Source organism: Ciona robusta, chromosome 3, assembly GCF_009617815.1.
Source record: "Ciona robusta chromosome 3, ASM961781v2".
In the NCBI taxonomy this organism is placed as follows: Eukaryota; Metazoa; Chordata; class Ascidiacea; order Phlebobranchia; family Cionidae; genus Ciona; species Ciona robusta.
This window is the reverse complement of record NC_143237.1, coordinates 1,271,401-1,290,654: the sequence shown is the minus strand read 5'-3', so window position 1 is coordinate 1,290,654 and position 19,254 is coordinate 1,271,401. Positions and strand designations below refer to the sequence as shown.

The following is a 19,254-nucleotide window of genomic DNA, read 5'->3' as shown; positions in this document are numbered from 1 at the left end:
GTGTCTTTAAATACAGGGGGGGGTCTTATTAACTAAACAACGGAGAAATAGGAATAAGTCGCAAAATAACACTTGTTGTAACAACACTTGTTAAAACACGTTACAGGTGAAAACTACTCAAGTAAAAGTCTCAAATAAAGTCAAGATACAGTACATGTAAACTTACTTGATCGTGATTGGGTAATTCTTTATCACGTGACACGTTTGAATTGGCTTCCGTCATGGAAACGTCTGCGAGATAAAATCGGTGACGTTAAAGCAATTACGTGAAACATGGGGGCATTAGTTTAGTCACGAGTCAATTTAAAATTTACACCAAAAGAAACTGGAAACCTTAAATTCGGCTAATAAGCGTTAATATTAGTAACCGGGGAAATGGAGATAATTAACGATGCTAACCTAGTGGCTCTACTGCGATGACGTCATGTAGTGTCGTCATCGGTGGGTTGTTATGGCTCTGGAGTTGGTTCTGGTGCTCGACAGACTGCATGTGACTCACCATTTCAACCACGTGCTGCGAAAAAGGAAATTATGGATTTCGTTCGAGGGTAAGTTATAGCCAACTTTGGGTATGCACGTATTTTCTACATTAACGTGAATTAGTCGCTGTCACCAAGCTATTCCGTCCCGGCCATTTTAGAAACTTGATAACACGTATATCGAAATCAACTGTTGTCTTTCCAATCTTGTCTTGGACATATATTCCCCCAAAAAAATGATATAATTGTATCGTATATGGTGAATAATAAACGGTAGTTTTTCAATCAATATGTTCACCATAATAATTGATATTTTACATATTCTTGAGTTAAACACCTGTGTTGTAAACTCCTTGCAAGCCAAACAACGCATCTTAAATTCTCCCGAATCTTTTTCCTTGTGGCTTCTCAACAAAGCATCAAGATACTGTAACAACAAATATCCTTCTATTAGCAAAAATATAGTTCAGTGGGTAAGATGGGTAGCGTTACATCATCATGCCCAGCGTTTCCTGGTCGATATTTTAACAACTAACAACGCTATTTTGAATTCGTTAGGATACTGTTATATAATTCTCTAAATATTCTTTGTTTACTACCGAATGTGCCGGTAAAAAGAATGAGAAGATAAAGATGGACCATCTTACCCCAATCTACGGTGTTTTAAATTTTCACAACGATTGAGCATGCTTACCTGGCAAACAGTCAGCACTCCTTGATGTTGGTCCGAAACGATGTGAAGTTTCATTTTTTCGAGACTGCTTGATACCAAGCGACAAGTGTTGCAGGAAACACTCTAAAATATTAAAACTTAATTATTAAAACTATATGGCCTATTCGCGGAGCGTATTGTGGTTATAGCGCCTGACTCAAGAGGATACCGGGTTCAAGGCTCGATACTGCTATCCCTGGTCAAGACACCCAACTGCTCAAACTCGATGGTTCCTCATGGGTTCTACAAATTATCAGCCATAAATAAAAAATAATCACTTAAAAAGTTTCGTACGTGGCAACTCGTAAGCGGGCACAAAGTGTATGACACAGAACACCCGTGTTATACTGTCGTTGCCCCACCACGCGAGAATAAATTAGTTAAATTCCTCAATTTGACCAAGTACATTTTTTAAACGCTCTTACCTGTGTTATGTCCCCGGAAACAATGTATGGTATCATCCATTCAGTGATGCTGCCGCCTTCTCTTACATGAGCGATAAGGTTTAGTTTCGACGTGTGCTTCTCGGTCTTGCAGTGCAGATTGAAGTTGGTTTTGAGCTGAAATTATTTCAAAGTTATTTAACCAATATTCAAGGTTGAGTTGGTCGAGATGGATATTGAATTTCATTAGTTACTTGGTTTGGCTGATAATCAGTCGCAATGTTGTTATCAAGTTTTCAAGTTCCTTAAGTTCCGGAGCGAATTCGACACATTTTAATAATCGCAATTCGCTCACGTATGAAACCTTAATTAAACGAAGCGGACTAATAATTAAACCCGAGGTACTGCTTCTGTAAATCAATGGCGGACGAGTAATTAATTTCAAAATTAAAACCGGTGGTTCTCTGGAATTTAATTACATTCAAGCGGGCTTGTGCGGTGACGCTAACGCCAATCGCAATACGCGGGAGTGATTTTTTGACTAATTGCTTATTCAACAACGAAATGAATTGATCGCTGAGTAAAGCGGTTGAATAAAGGGCGCTTTGAGTGGAAGCTTCGACGTGTTTGCTTTACTCATGTCCGTCAACTGTCGTCAGCAGGTTCTCAGCTAATTGCTGCGAATTAGTAACTCGTGTTTACTAGCTTAAGGAATGCAGCAGCACGTAGAGAGTGCTTGTATTTATGTATTACGGCGAGTCGCTTATCAGATTTGTTTGACATTATATTTAAACGCGCTACATGGAATGCTACACCATTGGCAACATCGGCAAGCATGAAAATGGATTTCAGCTTCGTTCTAAATTGGCTTGGATAAAACATTCATGCGATTGCGTCGTGATGTGAAATTGTAATCGAAGCACCCGCACGGTATGGCAACGATGCCATACGCCTTGGAGGGGAAATTGTTGATTAGGCGTTACTAATTGTCATTATAAACCTGTATGAACCAAACTAATTAACTGACGCCGCCGCAGGCACGGGCACAACACAGAATACTGATTGGCCTAACAGTTTCCGCTTAAAGCCTGGTTCTTCAGTTGCAACGAAACTGATCGACATCTTATCAGCAAGTATAGGCTGCGGTTGTGGCGGCTTTACCTGCCACTGCTGAATACATGTCGAGATAAAAAAGCAAGTTTATTTTTGTTATCTTCGGTCGGTAACTTCGCGGCCACTTTCGCAGCTGATTACAATTCCCGATGTTATGTACGTGAAAGCGCGGTCTATGCCTTGGCGTCGCTAAAAGAGGTGAAAAACCACAGAAAGGTCGCTTGCAAGTGGGGCTGCGTCAATTAGCGCGTTAATTAAGCGCCCGAGCTTGTCACACTAAAAGCCTCGACCGCCAACAGGCCGGATTTTCACAGCACCGGGCCACACACCCAGTTCGCCATGTTTACAAAGAAATGGCGCCATTAACCTAAAATCGTTTGAATTGACAGGCTGTTAGTCGGTGCGTGTCCATCAGGCAAACACACTTATACAGAGAGAAAAACCATGTAGGCGGTTTAACGTGGTGTGGTATACAAACGCTGATTAAGGAGATTGGTTTGCAAATGGAAAAGTAATTAGTTAGTTTATCAGCTGCATACCAACGTGCTCTGCTATTTAAGTTAACCATGCTGTAGCCTAGATGTGCTAAAAAAATACCAAGATCTTGGAATTGGGGGTAACAGGGCAACTCTAGTATAAATCTCAGGCCCCATGGCGTGCCGCAGTTCAGCACCTCACCCACTAAGAACAAATTACAAGATCATTGAATACACACCGGTGTTGCATATTTGCAGAGCTTGCAGACGAACCCTTCCCGGGGACTTCTCGTTACCCACTCGCTGGATCCCACATCGTTTATGACGTCACAGTGCCGTGTCTTCCTAAGATGACGTTCGAGATCGATCAAGTCGTCGCAGCCGAAAATTCCACACAAACCGCAGGAAAATAACTTTGACGACGTTACTTCACCGGAGCGACCCTTTAAAAACTAAACATTATTAATAGCTCTCAACAAGTGGAATGTTTTAAGTGTTTACCGAATGTGGCTTGTAGCTATAACAGTGCCTGCATGGCACCACAGTACGAACTTTAACTTACAGATAAGGTGCTCCTTCCGTTGTTTTCTTCCAACGAGTTGAGTATTCGGTTCCACATGGGACTTTGGCGTGCAGGTTCTGGTTCGACTTGCTTTTGTACCGAATGCCGAGTATTTGTGTCCGCTTCAGATGACTGCGCCGAGGCTAGCTTCTGTTGTATACTTGATGCAGCAGCTGCCATCATTACCTATGAAAAACAACCTTCATTTCACTTTCCCAGCGTTTTCAGTCTCACTGATAAGCCTTTTCGAGGTGCGGCCATAACTCGCATACAACCTCAGTATGCGGCTGTTACATTATCGTTGATTAGGGTGGCTGATATAGGCTCAATCAATTAACTCATATTAAAAAAACAACCGCAGGAGATTATATTCTGATAAAACTATACATTAGCCTGAAATAACGTGTTAATGGGTATTCTAATCACACCCGCAAGTTCCATTATCTTACTCTGCATTTGCTAGGCCAGAGGTAGCAACGACGAAAATAGACTGACAACAACAAGACCCCAGAATGCTTGGGAAATATTCGTCTTTTTTCAGCAACACAAAATCCCAAAATCACCCTCAAAGTTACACACGCGGTAATTTGTAAGCGGGCACGAGGTGTGTGAATTTCCATTGGTGTACAAGTCGGTGAAACTAATTTTTAGTTTCTGAATATTTCACATACCTGCTGGTACTGTTGTGCAAGAAACAACTGTTGTTGCTGTGAGATGAGTAATTGTTGTTGAAGATACTCAGCTTGGGCGTTCCTTATGTGATCAGCTCCTTCACCTGCATCTCCCACGTGCTCGCGGAGATTCTTGAAGGCGGCCGCATAATATTCCATGAGACCCATAGGTGAAGATGGGACCATTGCAGAATTAGGTTTTCCGCGATCGTTGCGACTCTCTATGCGAAAGGAAATTGGATTAGTTCAAATATACACCATTGACCCAACCAAGTGGTACTTTATGACTTGTCTATATTGACAGACATACGGTAAAAAAATATAAAAGAAAAAATAATCATTTCCCCGCAAAGTTACACACGTGGCAACTCGTAATCGGACACGAGGTGTATGAAACGAAACACCTGCGTTATAACGACTGTCATTATAACCCGCCACGCGAGTATAAATAAGTTAATTTTATTCATACCAACGTTTCAGTACTTTTTCCCAAACCAAATATTTTTTAAAGCAGTAATTTAACTAAGCCCGGCCTACCCAAACATACACAAAGTCACAATGCTTATAGTTTCGTTAAAGCAATAATTCGGCACAAGAAGCAGTTGTTAAACTAACCTTGTTCTCCTCGAGAAATTCCCAGCAAACCTCTCTCCATGAGCGCCACATTCTGTGCATGTTTCTCACTCGTCATATGAATGCGAAGATTCCGTGCGATGCTCGTCTCGTACCCACATACGTCGCATCTCCACTTGTTTCCGGACCCCGACTCCCTGCGTCCATGGGAGGATTTTGACTGAATCTCTTGACCGGATCGACTGGAGGATCGTCGACGACGATTCTGACTTGATGACTTCGAGTCCGCTAACGGACTTTGTCGGTTTTGAGTCGGGGAGATCGAACGGTTTAAGGATCCTTGCTGGAACTATGCATATAATATCGTTCAAATTTAAAACAAATTACGTATATTAGGCAGGGGTAAGACGGTACATTTACTTTTGTCGTCCCACTTTGTAGTAAACGAAGAATATTTACAGAACTATAACCTTATCCCCGCGACTCTAACAGAAAATTGTTAAATGTTAAAAACACAATAAAATGAGATGTAATGTGCTTACGGTATCCATCTAACCCCACAGCTCTATATATTATTAGTCTTTACAACCAACCATACGCTACCTTTGCAACTTCGTCTACGGATGGTGAATCGTCACGTGTCTGGGGTCTTGGTACGTAATAAGTTGACGTAGCGACCCCTTGCCGAATTCCCTCTTGTCTGTGCTGTAGGGATCTTGCGTTGTAAAGATGTTTATCAGACTGCATATGGATGCTCAGGTTGCCTTTCGTTGTCGTCGAGTAGTTGCATACCGTACACTTGAACGGCTGTAATTACAAGTTTTATCATCACTATATTTCCCATCTAAAGCTTACTATTCAGTTACCACTACACACCAATTTCGGAAATCGTTAATATATTGCTCGCCTAAAGGCAAATAAACATAGAACGAAACCGGTGACAGCTGTTTCTTGTCGCTAATAAAGCAACCGCTAAATTTCGAGGTAATCCATAATTAACAATTCCCACACGGGCTACGCGTGATTAAAAATATATTCGAGATTGAGTCTCGAGATGGCTACAGTTGCAAATACTGAATACGAGTCAAGAATTAACATATACACCATAGCACTTACTTGACGATAAAACACGGAGAATTTTAATCAAACTCTTATCCATCTTGTTTTAACATAAATATTTGCAGACGACCAAACCCTAATTAATGTCAAACAATCTAATCCGCGTGGTCTCTGTATGTCTTAACCGTCAAACAGACTTGGCAGCAAACTTAAGTTTGCGAATCGCAATTTTGTTGCTTAAACAATCACCTTATATCCACATGAGTAACTCTCTCCCCTCGATAGGCGAGGATGGGGTTGGTTCGAGTTGCAATATCCACAGTCAGTCGTGTCTTCAAGGTGTTTTTCTTTCATATGCGCCTCTAAAGTTTGCCTGGCAGGAAATATGAAAGAGTTGGCTATTGTCGATTTAGACCTTAGTAAATGACCGTTGGTTAAATTAATCATCGATTCGTAGCATAGATAAATATTAGCTCAAGGTTTTAACATTTATTGAACAGTAATCGCCATACACAAACTATTTCAAGTTATAAGCATATAGTAGAGGGGGAAGACGGGACACCTTTAGCACTCAGTATACCAACATTAGGATCGTGTTTTTTAATTCTTTGATTATTCTTTGTTTACTCTCAAACAGAACGAAAATATTTCCCCATCTTCAGCCTACCCTACTATATACTATATGATATGTTAAAAGACAGTCATCCCGATCCATACCTGTACTTATAATGCCAATTGCATTTGGGACACTTGAGCGTTTTGCATGAGTTCCTGGATTGGAAAAGAGACATTGGAAACATCGAATCAGCTGAAGATGTGTTCATTAACTCGTTTCCACCGGAATTCATTATCTGCTAATTGTAATACCGGTTTAGTTAGATGTTTTTATGTAAATAATCGTTCAACGGATCTTCTGGTGTGAAAAAACGTCTGGTTTCTTGTAAGATAGCAGACGAAACGTTGGAAATGCACTACGTTTGAAAGAAGTTTTTACATTGTGCCTGGTAGTAGAAGTAACAGAATATTTTAGGCAGTTTGAACTTTAGCTTACCGACGATGGCGAGTGAACGTGGGAACTTTGATACGTAGCTATGACGTTCGTTGACTTGGGTGATGGTGACGTCATAGAATGCTGAAAAAAAAACATTAAGATAGAAAAAACTAAAATATGCAGCAGTGTGGGTGTTGGGGTGATTGGCCAAATTTGAAAAAAATCTTCGACAAGGACTATGCGATATAAGATAAACCTCAAATGTATCTCAGTTAAAATCGATTTACTACTTACTTTGGCTTCGATATCGGACATTCTTCTTTCGGGGGAATTCCCGGCACCGGAAAGTGACGTCACAGTGCCCTCCGTGACGTCACAACGCTTCTGGTCGTGGAAATCTGGAACATCTCGTATTACGCTGTTAATGAACAGCTCACTGCGTGACGTAGAGGGTGACGTATGCACGCTTATGGGGGTGGGAGAAGCGACAGCGAATGACATCACGATGCGTGATGACGTAGCGATACTTTGAGATGACGTCACGGTATGGGAAAGATCCAAAGCAGATTCACTTTTCGCATTATCGCTTGGAGTCTTCGGTGGGTTGGTACAACCGGTTGAAATGTTAGGGTTAGTGGTGGATGGCAAGTCTTCCTTACTTGTCTTCGGGTTCTTAGAAGTTACAGATTCAGATTCACCGGGAGATAAACTTTCAAGCTTGTTCGTTCCGCTATAACTATCTCCCTGAAAAGCAATTCGATGGTTTTAATACGTCGCGCACGAGGTTATAATCAAGTGCCCGAAATAACCAAGATTAGAAGAGATATCAAAGAAACTGAGGCTGTTAACTCGAACTAATTGAAAGAGCAACTGGAAAGGCGCCCACGGCAATTAATGCACGCAATGGAATCGAAATTAGATTGCGAATTAGAAGCCCATTGCGTTCACATAGAAATTGCATTACCAGTGGCCACATGAAGCGAAACCTTTACTCGACCTTATCCCCGGACCTTCCTTACATGAAGGTTGGAGGGCTTATTAAAGTATGCGCGCACGCCGAGTAATTGGAAGTAGGTTCAACACATGCTGGAATGTAAGTTAAACACGCCACCGTGTAAGTGATAGTAAATACAAGAACACCGAACATAATTCTAACTCATATTTATCTTTTTTTATATTTCCTGGAAATCGGACTTGTTTTAAATCTGACCTTTTCTAATTTTCTCACCTTTTTTGAATTTTAATTTAAAACTGCCTGCTTGACGCTCCATGTACGGTAACTGAATTACCTTATCGCTTTGCCCTTGGCGCAAAACCAAGCAGTTAATTTCAATTAGTGAGCTCATATTTGCGAAACCGTCCATAAGCGAGCCTAAAAACGGCGGCGGCACGTTGCCCATATGCCATACTATGCGTAATAGACGGGGAACTATAAGGGCAATCTGTCGTTACGGCGGCGCATGTTATCGCCACGATGATAATTAGCGAAGGAGGCTGAGTGATTAATATTTGTTGACGGAACCGCCGCCTTTTCCAGCGCGCATATTAATGTCTACAGGTCACTGTTGGCCGCTTCTCATACGCCTGGGAGTTCCAAAATAAAACGCTTTTCGCGCTGACGTCACGCTTTCGCGATTTAACTGCTGTAAAAACGAAGGAAACGACATCTGCCAACCTCCCGGGCTATTTAGGACGGTGAATGCTAATCAAAGGCACCGTGTAATTATACAGGAAACACCAGCTATAGCTTAATTGAATCGCACACATTTAGAAGCGAGTGAATACATGGCATTCTGGATACACCAGCAAGCTACGGAAGTTCTCACTAAATCTACATTCAATTAGTCACCTCTTAATAAGACCCATCTGAATACTAAGGCCACTCAAGCGACTCCAAAAACTATGACATCATAAAGCTAACAAGGCGCGCCTCAATCTATGCCCCGTATACACTTGATAGAGATATCTTGGTGTGAAAAGAGATCCACGCTTTCCACCCGACCTTCTAAACTGCTCTAAACAACCTAATTTTAAATTGCAAATTCAAACTGTACCAAACGCAAAGTCCTCACAGTGAACGTAGAGACCTGGTAACGCATGGTACAATAGCAGCTCGCTTGAAAACACTAACCTCGCGCGCTAATTAGCCCTGAGAGACACATTAGACGAAACTAAGGGCGCTAATAATAACAGTGGAGGTGATTCTATGAATAAAGAGCCATTAAACTCAGCAGTTCACAGCGATCCGCGCGGCCGGTTGTAAGTACTGCGTAAATCGTTGCGAACCGAGGTGAGAATAAGACCGACTAATTACTGCTCCTATTCCTCGGTCGATCCGATCAGGGCTGGGTTAATTAGCGAGCAACGGGAAATTAATAATATTCAAAAGTTGACAGCATAGGCCCTGATTCATTAGGTTAAAGCCAATCGACCTGAACTTAATTTAATATGGCGAGATTCGTGGAATATTTTCAAGGTATTAAATTTCTGCGCGGCGGCTAAAATTTAATTGGGAAAATGCAATTTACAGGTATTACTCTGCCTTCGCTAGGAACTTTTTCTAATCTAGTTAAGCAGCAGTGACAGTATGCCGCTCCTGATATAACCAGGCAGTTTCATCGAACGCTTGAAGCCTAAAATTATGAAGAGACGGCTAACTGGGGCAGCGGATTGAGTTTGGATTCCTTTTTTGTCCTAATCAATTTAAGCCAAAGGCAATTATATGGCCTTTTGGCGCTGCCACATTAGAGGGAAATCAACTTAATTGGTTTAGCTGCAATATCGCTGAGATGGGGGGTCGGATGGGCCATCTGACCCCGGGAAATATTGACGAAAAAGAAAAGTGAATTAAAGCTGATTGTTCACGGCGCGGGATAATAATAAGCCGCCTGTAGCGATGCGAGGCGATAACTCGATTAACTGTGGGGGTGGCGGAAGAATCGTAATGAGCGGAATGACGGAGGATGAAGAAACACGCGACGAAAGCTTGGGAGTGTGAACGAAGACACGGCGGGGGGACGTGCTTGGAATAAACGGAGAAGTTTCGTAACATGGAGTGATTTAATAGACGCGCGTCACAGGAGTTATATATCTGTGTATTTCTATTGGTAATAACATCAAGTTTGAATAAAGGCATAACATCTGGTGACGTTGCCAACGCTAAATGCGGATGCTTGAATTGCATAACCGGTTAATCCGGACAGGCGAGTAACTTAATCAAATAACTAATTATAAAACCCGGAAGGGGGGAGACCTACGACCCGGCTTCTTGAACTCCGTTGAAAAACATCAAAATTTCTCTGATGAACCTTTAACGTGATTGTGTCGACAAGCATGGCTGATATATTTCAGGAAACCGAGTTAATTAAAGTTAAAACGTGAGTGACAGATCGCCCCTTTAGTGGAAGCGAAATATTTACGAGCGGACAGCCATAAAATCGCTATCCGCCGCGCGCTCTGTAAACTAGCGCAGTATAACCAGGCGAGAAATTAAGCAGTTTTGATCAAGGCATGGAGCAGTGTTTCCGCGATATTGAAAGGTGACGCCGTTAAGCCACGCAGGCTGTTTGGCGCGAGGTTAATAGGGTAAAATTCAAATAAAATTGGTCAGCACGAGCCCGTGGCTAACGAGCGTTGATAATTGCTATTATTTCAAGCTGACGGCTCCCGAGCGGGTTTGTTTGTTGTTATAAATTAAAAGGGTTCCTGGCAGATCGGAATCGCTCGTTTCTCATTATTGCGGTGGAATTAAAAGCAAATACAGACCTCGATGACTGTGTGGCGTTAACGTACTGGTGTGTGGGAGCGCAATTAAGTGATGCCTTCAAACGCGTCACACTCTGTATAACGTAATAGGCCGTCCGGGTAACACCTGGGCCTGATAAAATCAATGCAAACATTATAGTTTTCACGGGACGTGTAATAGAGGTGCCTGATCACATTTGCGCCCCGAAAAAGATGAGTTATTATAATTTAATTCGATTGGTGAAAATGGATCGGATAATTCTTAGCTGGTTCCCAAGTACAAGGTTATTGAGGAAAATTATATTCGAAAAATTCGCCAAGTAGTTCTTTAGCGCCACCGAGCGTTTTATATTTAAGGCACGTTTTGTTCGGAATAAATTGAATTCCAAATTCCAGCTGTGCCGGTTATAAACTTAACAACTTTCTGCGCAAAGCGTAAAAGTTGTGAAGGTGTTATGATTTAGGATTCAACGAATCGGAAGTCGTTTAAAAGTTGGTATGTCCCCGAGAGTGTTAAAGGTTGGACACATTATCGAGCAAAAGGTGGTTGTTTAAGGCTACATCAGACGCGCATCAAAACAAACAGAATCAACCGGGCGTCAGTGTTCTAATGCTAGAGGGCAATTCACCGAATAAATTTAACGCCGGTCGGCTAAAAATAATGCACACTACTTTGATCGTGGGGGTTGCGGGTTACTTTAGTCTTGTGGATTCGGTAGGATTGATTACGACAGTGCTACACCGTCTTTGATGCGATTAATATTAACAATTGGGTCAATCCTCTAACTTCGCTAACACACATAGATAAGACGAAAGGGGTCGACTGATCGTAATTGCTTCGTTAACAGGAGACGGCCCACTGTTCGACTTTGTAGGGGAACAAAGGGGGGCGGTCTGGCGAATGAAAGAATGCCGAATTTAAATTGGTTTGAGATTAACTTAGACAATAGCGAGCACTAAGTTCGTTCACTTAGGAAATCCGCGCGAAATCACATTATACGCCATAGAGTAAGAAACACTGCGCCAATGAGAATCGGCTAAAAGTTTGCTAACGTTTTCGCCAACAACCACCCGCGTATATAAGCCAATATTTCGAAACACAATTAATGCAAAACAAATATTTTTTGTAAACCAGACTAAAAAATTTAACTAAATAAAAATCGCATCCACCATACGCCCAACTCTGGATGTGGAAACAGTAAGCTACCAGATTGGTATGATAAAAATAAACTTCCTAAATGTAGGAGTAATAACCTGTTGCTCTACGTGGTAAACGTGGCACATAAATAAACCCCTTTAATTAAAAATCTTCAAAGTTTTTGGAAAAAGTCTTTGTGCCAAAATATTCAGATACAAAGAAATTTTAAACAATTCCTTGGCTCAGCAAACTAGTAACATGGCTGTTCGTCGAATTATTACGATTGAATTCCACTTCTGTCACTTATTACTCCCTTAAAGTATAAATACCTTCTTGTTTTGCGTTTCGGATTGTTTAATAAGCGTTGTTAAAACAGAACACTCAATATATAGCACAGCGGGGTAGGATGGATACTGTAAGCACAATATCCCATATACTTCTTAATCACGTTTTTAACAACGGTATTTTGGAGCCTTGAGAACGCGTTTGCATAACCCAAAAAATATTCCTTTTTACTACCAAATGGGACGATAAAAAAGAATAAAACCATTCACCATTTCACCCCAACCTAGCACACATGAAATCTACTTCCTAATTATTCTCATCGCGCCACATGCTAACCAAGCATCACCATAGTTTAACAAGTATTGAACAACAATTAACAGAAACTTTTATCAGTTTGCCTCCAACTTTTAAACAATATACTTCAAGTCATTCTGTTAGCTGGCTGGCTGAGACTCACTGACATAATTTGCTGGGAATGTCCGATATATCAATCAGAGTGTCGCAATATTATCTGAATAAATCGTTCGCTCGAAGAAAAACGTTTTCGTTCCGGGCAGCGACGCGCACTCAGCCAAATAAAGTTTCGGGCGAGATCTTCGAAACATTGTCGTGTCAGGCGAAAGGTTGGGAAGAAGTCGCCCTCCCGTAATTAAGCCACTCTATAATTTAATGAGGGGGAGATGAAAAAAGAGAAAGAGTCATAGGGGGAGTGAAATTATGAGTGAAAAAAGCGACATTAAAGCGAGAGACCGCGCGTCATTACTAGTAACAAAACACCCGGGCGAAAATAATTACCGCAGGCCCGCTAACTTATCAGAATCGGTGAAATGGTCGCCAGAGTTTGAGAGTAAACATGTTCCGTGGAATATCTTGCTTTATCGAACTGGCAAAGGGCGATGACGTAGGCGGTAAATTTCACTCGGTTACCGCCTTTAGATAAAGAAAGCGACGAAAACGAATTAAAAATTAATTCCAAGCGCATTGAGGAAAATGGCGGCGGGGTGAGCGGACGCGTTTATTACTGACTCATACCCGATGTATTGCGACCGGGAAAGAATTAGGAGTTGGCTTATTAAATGGGTCTGATAACAATCAAGGAGTCGTAGCAAAAGGGGGCGAGTAATAAGCTGTAATTGAAGGAGACAATGTCACCCGTTTCGGATGGCTAACGACAAATATTGGGCACAAACTCCAATTAAATGAGAAACGTTGACGTGTAGGGAAAATTACCAGTGTTGCTCAATTTGACTGTTTGAACCCTGATATTGGCGACTATTTTGCCTAAAAATAGCAAAGTGTTAAATAGCACGCCACCTCGCGACTTGTGCAACTTAACGTTTAGCTAGGACTGACAAACAAAAAACTTCGTAAATTAAATCTATGAAATCTCTAATCTCCGGGGACTCTATGACGTCACAATGCGACATGGGTATCACTCACAACATTTTGCGGTTTGATGACGTCATCTTGTTACGTAGTGTTGCAACACCCAGGGAAGGAATGGTTTAACCGACAAAATGTGGCTCGCCAGGCATTCTTAATGCACTTAATCAAGTTTTGCATTCAAAATTAAAAAGATCATGTTATTTCTCGGTTAATTATTAATTTACAATTACGATAGAGCTAACAAACAATTATGCCCAAGGCACAATATCGAGAAATGCCATTTATTATTGATGACTGTTTAACAAGCGCGTTTAAATACTGTACTAAATAAAACTTGCTAATTCCGACTTAGGTTCACGCAAGGGTAACCAACGCATTTAAATCGGTCAGTTGACATTACTAAGAATTCCTATATAGACACCATGATTAAAATTAGCACAAGTCACACCTTGAATAAAAGGCTGGTCACGCGGAATGCTGCTAACCACAGTCATTAGGCATCGCTAAATTATTGTGTGCAAAAATTACCAGCGTCTGCAGCAAGCAGGTGTTGCTGGGGTCAAAATATTGGCCTGGGTTTGTTCAGTTTATTAAGAACTTTTTGGGAGCATTAATAGCTGCGGAAAGGATTTCTTAGGAATTATTGGTTAAAACGTTAAAATGTTGTTTTCGACTGAGGGGCAATTGGGAATATTTCGGAATCGGGAGAAAATTTCTGGGCGAATCACAAAGATATATTTGGACTGTGAATGACTTATTCATTTTTGAATGAACCTCTATTGTTCGATTTACGGATTACGTCTTTTGGCCTCGAAACACGAAAATTGGGAGTCATTATCAGGTCCACTTACGAAGCGGTAACAGGCATATACAACCACGATAGCGATTAGGTGGCCGAGAGTTTAAAAAACACGGGGTAACATAACGCTAATTTCTCCGGCAAACTTGGAAATGAAACACAACACCCAGCGGGATTTTAACTGCTCGAAATTACCTTGAGATAAAATCAATGGAAGACGTTTCTCGATATATTTTGTTTCTATGATACATCAACACCTTTAAGCTGTCAACAAGATGTTTGCCATCTAATCGTAGTTAATTTTGGCTCACATACGATAATATATACGACCACTTAAACTTTAAATTCAATAAACAGACCAAATAAGTAAACATGCGACAGAATAACACAATTTATGACTCATAATAATGTTTAATTGAGTAAACAACAAAATAATAGACATTCATTCCTAATAATTACGTCACATTGCGAGTGGCATGATGTCAAATACGACAGTACTTCATGCGGTTAGTCGGCCTAGAAAATTAACTCACGGGAGACCTTGTCTGTTCAAAATGTTATTAACTTTAAATTATTGTTTCTGCTACGTGCCTGGCAAATATTATTGGTCAACATTAAAAAGCGCAATAAACTTTAAGTCTGCATGTACAACTCGTTTCTGAAGTCCAGCGCTCAGCATTGGACGAAGCACTTGACTGTCTGCAGCCGAAACCGGAGAAAATTGCTCGTGAAAAGGGAAGTGTCAATTAGCGAGTATTTGAACGGCTTTCCCACGCCCCCTGCTTAATTTAATCGCGCTAATAAACCGACTTTTCCATAGGGAGGCTGCATCGAATGAACTCTATCTTTTGTGTTGCAAGTTTTGCGCTCTCTCGCAATGGTTATTTAACTGCAAAGGGACAGAGACAACTAAAGTACCTGCCAAATCAAAGCCGCCTCTGGAATAAACGAAACCGCACGTGGAACCGCTGATTTTGAAGAACTCCACCGACTGGAAATGATAAAATACACAACTCATCTGTTTGCTTTGGTGGACATAAACTAATCCCGGAAACGTAACACCCTAATGTTATATTATGATCAAGTTAGCCCACTTTTTAAGCAACACATAACACGATGACTCAGTACAGAGCACCGACAACCAAAATATAAGCGACCTGATTACAAGCGATGATAAGTGACCATCCTGTACAGTCAGTTAGGTGCTGAACGAACATGTAATGAGCCCGGAAATATGATTCGCGTACTAACGAACAGGAACCAGGTCCTGGGAACTACAACTCAATAACTAGCGAATAACTATGTTCTGCAAATCACTGTTTCCGTATAATTGTTGCAACCACTGCGTAACCGATGGCTATAACACGAAACTTTAATTCGAAGCCCGTTTACACAACGATGCGGAAACAGTAAGGTTTCTCACGGAAGCTCTGAACAGTCTTTACCGGCGTCGATCCAACGAAATATACTCTGCCGGTGTAACAGGGAATCCACCGGGCCGTGGAAAGGAGAAGGCGACGAATTCTCAGTATTTCCCATCGCTTATTCCAAGCGTGATAACCGGCCACGAAGCGGCGGAGCCTCGCTTGCCGACTGATGAATATATTGCTTATTAAACGGCTGTGTTCCGGAAGCATTCGATGCAATTGAGCCGGCGTGAAACAGCGGCCTGATTGAGTCCCAGTCCCACGCGCACCGTATCTGATCCTAATAATAGAGCGGCCAGTTTAATTATTATGGGAACTGGCTTTCTGTGGAGCTCGCAGGTCCGGCCGGCAGAACGACAGGAAGAATTGTCTGATTAATAGTTCCAAATAACCGATGATAGAAATGTTCACACCAGCAATAACGAGCAGTTCACTCGGTTGTAAGATAATTACACAAAAAACGTTTTTTATTATGGTCGTGGTAAGATACTCGCCCGGAGTTACTTTACTGGTTAAATTGCGCTCATTTGGATTGTTGAAGGTAAAACCTTTGTCAAATGATTTGTCCTCAAACGCTGGACGCGATCAAACATGAATAATTTATACGGATAGAAGCAGAAAGGTAAACAGGCGGCTATCGTAATTAAATTACTATCAGGCCTAATTGAGCACGCAGCCGACAAAGTGCATCAAATAAATTGCAGGGGATTGGGCCAAAAACGGTCGGTTCGCCACGCAAGAGTGCGGTTATGTAAAACATGTCCGTTTGCCCGTGCATTGTGTAAAACAAGGCTGAGGTGCGGTGGTTAACAAACTTAGGCGTCCAGCAGCCTATGCCTGGCGAGGATTAGGCACCGTTTAACGTATCTAGGGTGTGTTTCATCTCAATTAGATGAGTTATAACCAGACTAACTGCATGTACGCGCTCAACTGCGACCGTAAACCAATTAACGTAATCAACAGCGCATGACGAATTCGTTAAGCATATAATTAGAAAGGATCACGGAAGATGCATGGGGGGGGGGAACGGTGGGTTTAGTCACCCAAATCACCAAGCTATGTCCCCACAATGTTTTTCAGACCCTATACATTATAACACAGGATCATCACTTAATTAAAAATTTGATTGTCGCTTCCATGTTTAATGTAATACTGGTGACTTGTAAACGTTTAATTTTATATTTAAACAGCATTTCAAGCACAAAGCTGGTGGTTTTATTACTTTCAATGCACTTTATAGCTTTGCCTATAGTTTCCACGAAATAGTAACATAATTTTATCAAAGCTTTTCAGGTTCTACGAAATAAAAAGAATAAACAAACCTTGTGTTCAACTAAATTCTCATTTTCTTCGAAGTCATTTATTTTTACAACCGATATTTCTTCTGCGGAAGTAACAGGCTCCAAAAAACAAACCATTGATTGATCCTCTGTGATTTTCTAAAATAGACGACGATTTTAAATTAATACATCTAACATAAATACACAGACACGTTTTATAGTTTGCGAGTTTAATACACGGATCGAAAGGCTAAACTGAAAATTGGAAACGTAATACGCGATTCATAACACGGATGAATTTCCGGCGACGTGGCAAAGTGGTTTAGCAGGGCTTCCTCTAGCCAAAAGCTTATCAAAAAACACTAAAAAATAATAACCCACAAAGTTACATGTGCAGTAACTAACCCACAAAGTTACATATGCGGTAACCTGTAATAAAACGTATGTCGTTGCCCCTCCATGAGAAGATAAACAAGTTACATGCATGGTAAACCATAGGCAGACAAAAGGTCTATGAAACAGAACACCCGTGCTATAACGACTGTTGTTGCCCCGCCATGCGAAGATAAGCAAGTTTTTCATTGTTTCCCATATTTCGTATTTCCCACCTGTAGTACTGCGGACACGTGACTTAGAGCGAGTAGCGTCCGTTCCGCTTCATTAGGTATGACGTCATGTTCCCTTATGACGTGATCAACGAAGGACGAATGGCGGGCGAAGGTAACTCGGCAGGGCAGGCACATGAGAATTGGTTGGCAAGGGTACCTGGAATTTTTTAATTAAAACACAGGAATCTGGACACGGATTCAACGTAGACCTCGACGTGACATCTGGCCCACAAGGGTTCACGCTCTCATCGGAATTTTTAACATTCAACAATCTTTTTGTTTTGGGAAATGCTAAATTCTTATGCTGCGCTTATGGGTGTAGTCAGCCATTGACATGCAATTGAACGAAGTGAAAGTCATAAACGAACCTTTTGTGGTGGGGTTGGTTCGTATTGTTGTCCTCACATGCCAATGCATGTTGTAGTTGCTGCAATATCGTCTTATTTCCGCTTTCTTCTGAATCAACCGACAGCGTGTGAACTTTAAAGTTTTGAACTCCTGGCGCTTGACGATCCAGATCTGTTTGGGAATCATGATTTTGAAACATTCACGGAAGTATATGAAAATGCTTTTGTTTGCTATGATGTTCTGGTCTCCGAACGTTTGGGTTCGAATCCCACTTCTGACACATGTATGTATACAGACAAAAAGGGTCGCGCCAACTGAGTACATTCGGTATATAGCGCCACGCGTAACATAGAAACAATATATATTTCACAATAAAGATTACCTTTGATGACGTCATTATCTTTGTCACGTGATTGCGTTACGTCACTGACGAACGTAAGAAAGTTAGGGATCGAGTTTCCGCAATCGTTTTCCGCCACGCGTTGTATGTTTCGTACGGAATTGTTATTGTTGGAGTTGTTTGCTGTCTCGTTGGGTTGTGTGGTGTCGGCTGTACCATAGGAGTGTACTACCAATGTTGAACCGCCGTTTATGGACTTGATATCACCACAGAACAACTGAACACTTTTTGATTGCTCGCTGTCGTGGCTGAAGGAGTCGTCCATCGTCTGCAAGCGATCCGGGGTGGTTGGTTTGCGATCCTCAGTGCGCGAAAGCATGTTCAGATCATTTCATTTAAACTAGAATTTCCTAATCTGAGTATTTGAATTCCTGCTGGGTTGAAATAAGCGCGCGCCTGGACAAATAGAACGATCGATTAAAATTGATAGAAAGTGGCGGCTACACTGAGCATAATATACAGTAAACCTCGCATGACTGCGTTACGTACAATAGAGGGCTGTAACAGACGATATAAACTTTCATGTGTGACTGATCACAGTAATCAGGGGAGCAGCAGTCGCTCCGTTTTAATGGAAAGTAGGAAAACAAACATATCCAGATCGTTAAAGGTGAGTCGAAAGAGCACGAAATCAAACAATTAACCCGGAACAATCAGTGACGTAACAAAGGAATGACGTGGAATGGTGGTGTGCAAGCTGTCGAAGTCAAACACGGCTGGGTTAGATGACAATATGGGCGAGCAATCACCCGGGTAATAATTGCTGGGCGAATAATTAATCCGACTTTACGACCGGACCTGAATAACTCGGTATAGGAGG

The 19,254-nt window shown here is 41.5% G+C and overlaps 1 protein-coding gene across 3 annotated transcripts in view; it reads right to left on the bottom strand.

Annotated features, from left to right (window-relative positions):
- LOC149737485 (zinc finger homeobox protein 4-like) overlaps positions 1-18,839 on the bottom strand; it is a 28,695-nt gene extending 9,856 nt beyond the window's left edge. Inside the window, exons 1-18 of one of the 3 annotated variants that reach the window (XM_089875200.1) lie at positions 18,417-18,839; positions 18,055-18,205; positions 17,687-17,843; positions 17,121-17,237; positions 7,314-7,763; positions 7,080-7,160; positions 6,746-6,882; positions 6,278-6,401; positions 5,573-5,776; positions 5,012-5,318; positions 4,397-4,617; positions 3,726-3,911; positions 3,403-3,615; positions 1,617-1,751; positions 1,174-1,275; positions 817-906; positions 400-514; positions 167-231 (exon numbers count right to left, since the gene is read on the bottom strand). In XM_089875200.1, the coding sequence (XP_089731326.1) occupies positions 167-231; positions 400-514; positions 817-906; positions 1,174-1,275; positions 1,617-1,751; positions 3,403-3,615; positions 3,726-3,911; positions 4,397-4,617; positions 5,012-5,318; positions 5,573-5,776; positions 6,278-6,401; positions 6,746-6,882; positions 7,080-7,160; positions 7,314-7,763; positions 17,121-17,237; positions 17,687-17,843; positions 18,055-18,205; positions 18,417-18,753 (3,192 nt within the window). In that variant the 5' untranslated portion in view covers positions 18,754-18,839. The remainder of the gene's footprint in view (positions 1-166; positions 232-399; positions 515-816; positions 907-1,173; positions 1,276-1,616; positions 1,752-3,402; positions 3,616-3,725; positions 3,912-4,396; positions 4,618-5,011; positions 5,319-5,572; positions 5,777-6,277; positions 6,402-6,745; positions 6,883-7,079; positions 7,161-7,313; positions 7,764-17,120; positions 17,238-17,686; positions 17,844-18,054; positions 18,206-18,416) is intronic. The other 2 variants (XM_089875202.1, XM_089875201.1) reach the window with 2 other exon arrangements.
- Positions 18,840-19,254: the final 415 nt, after the last annotated feature.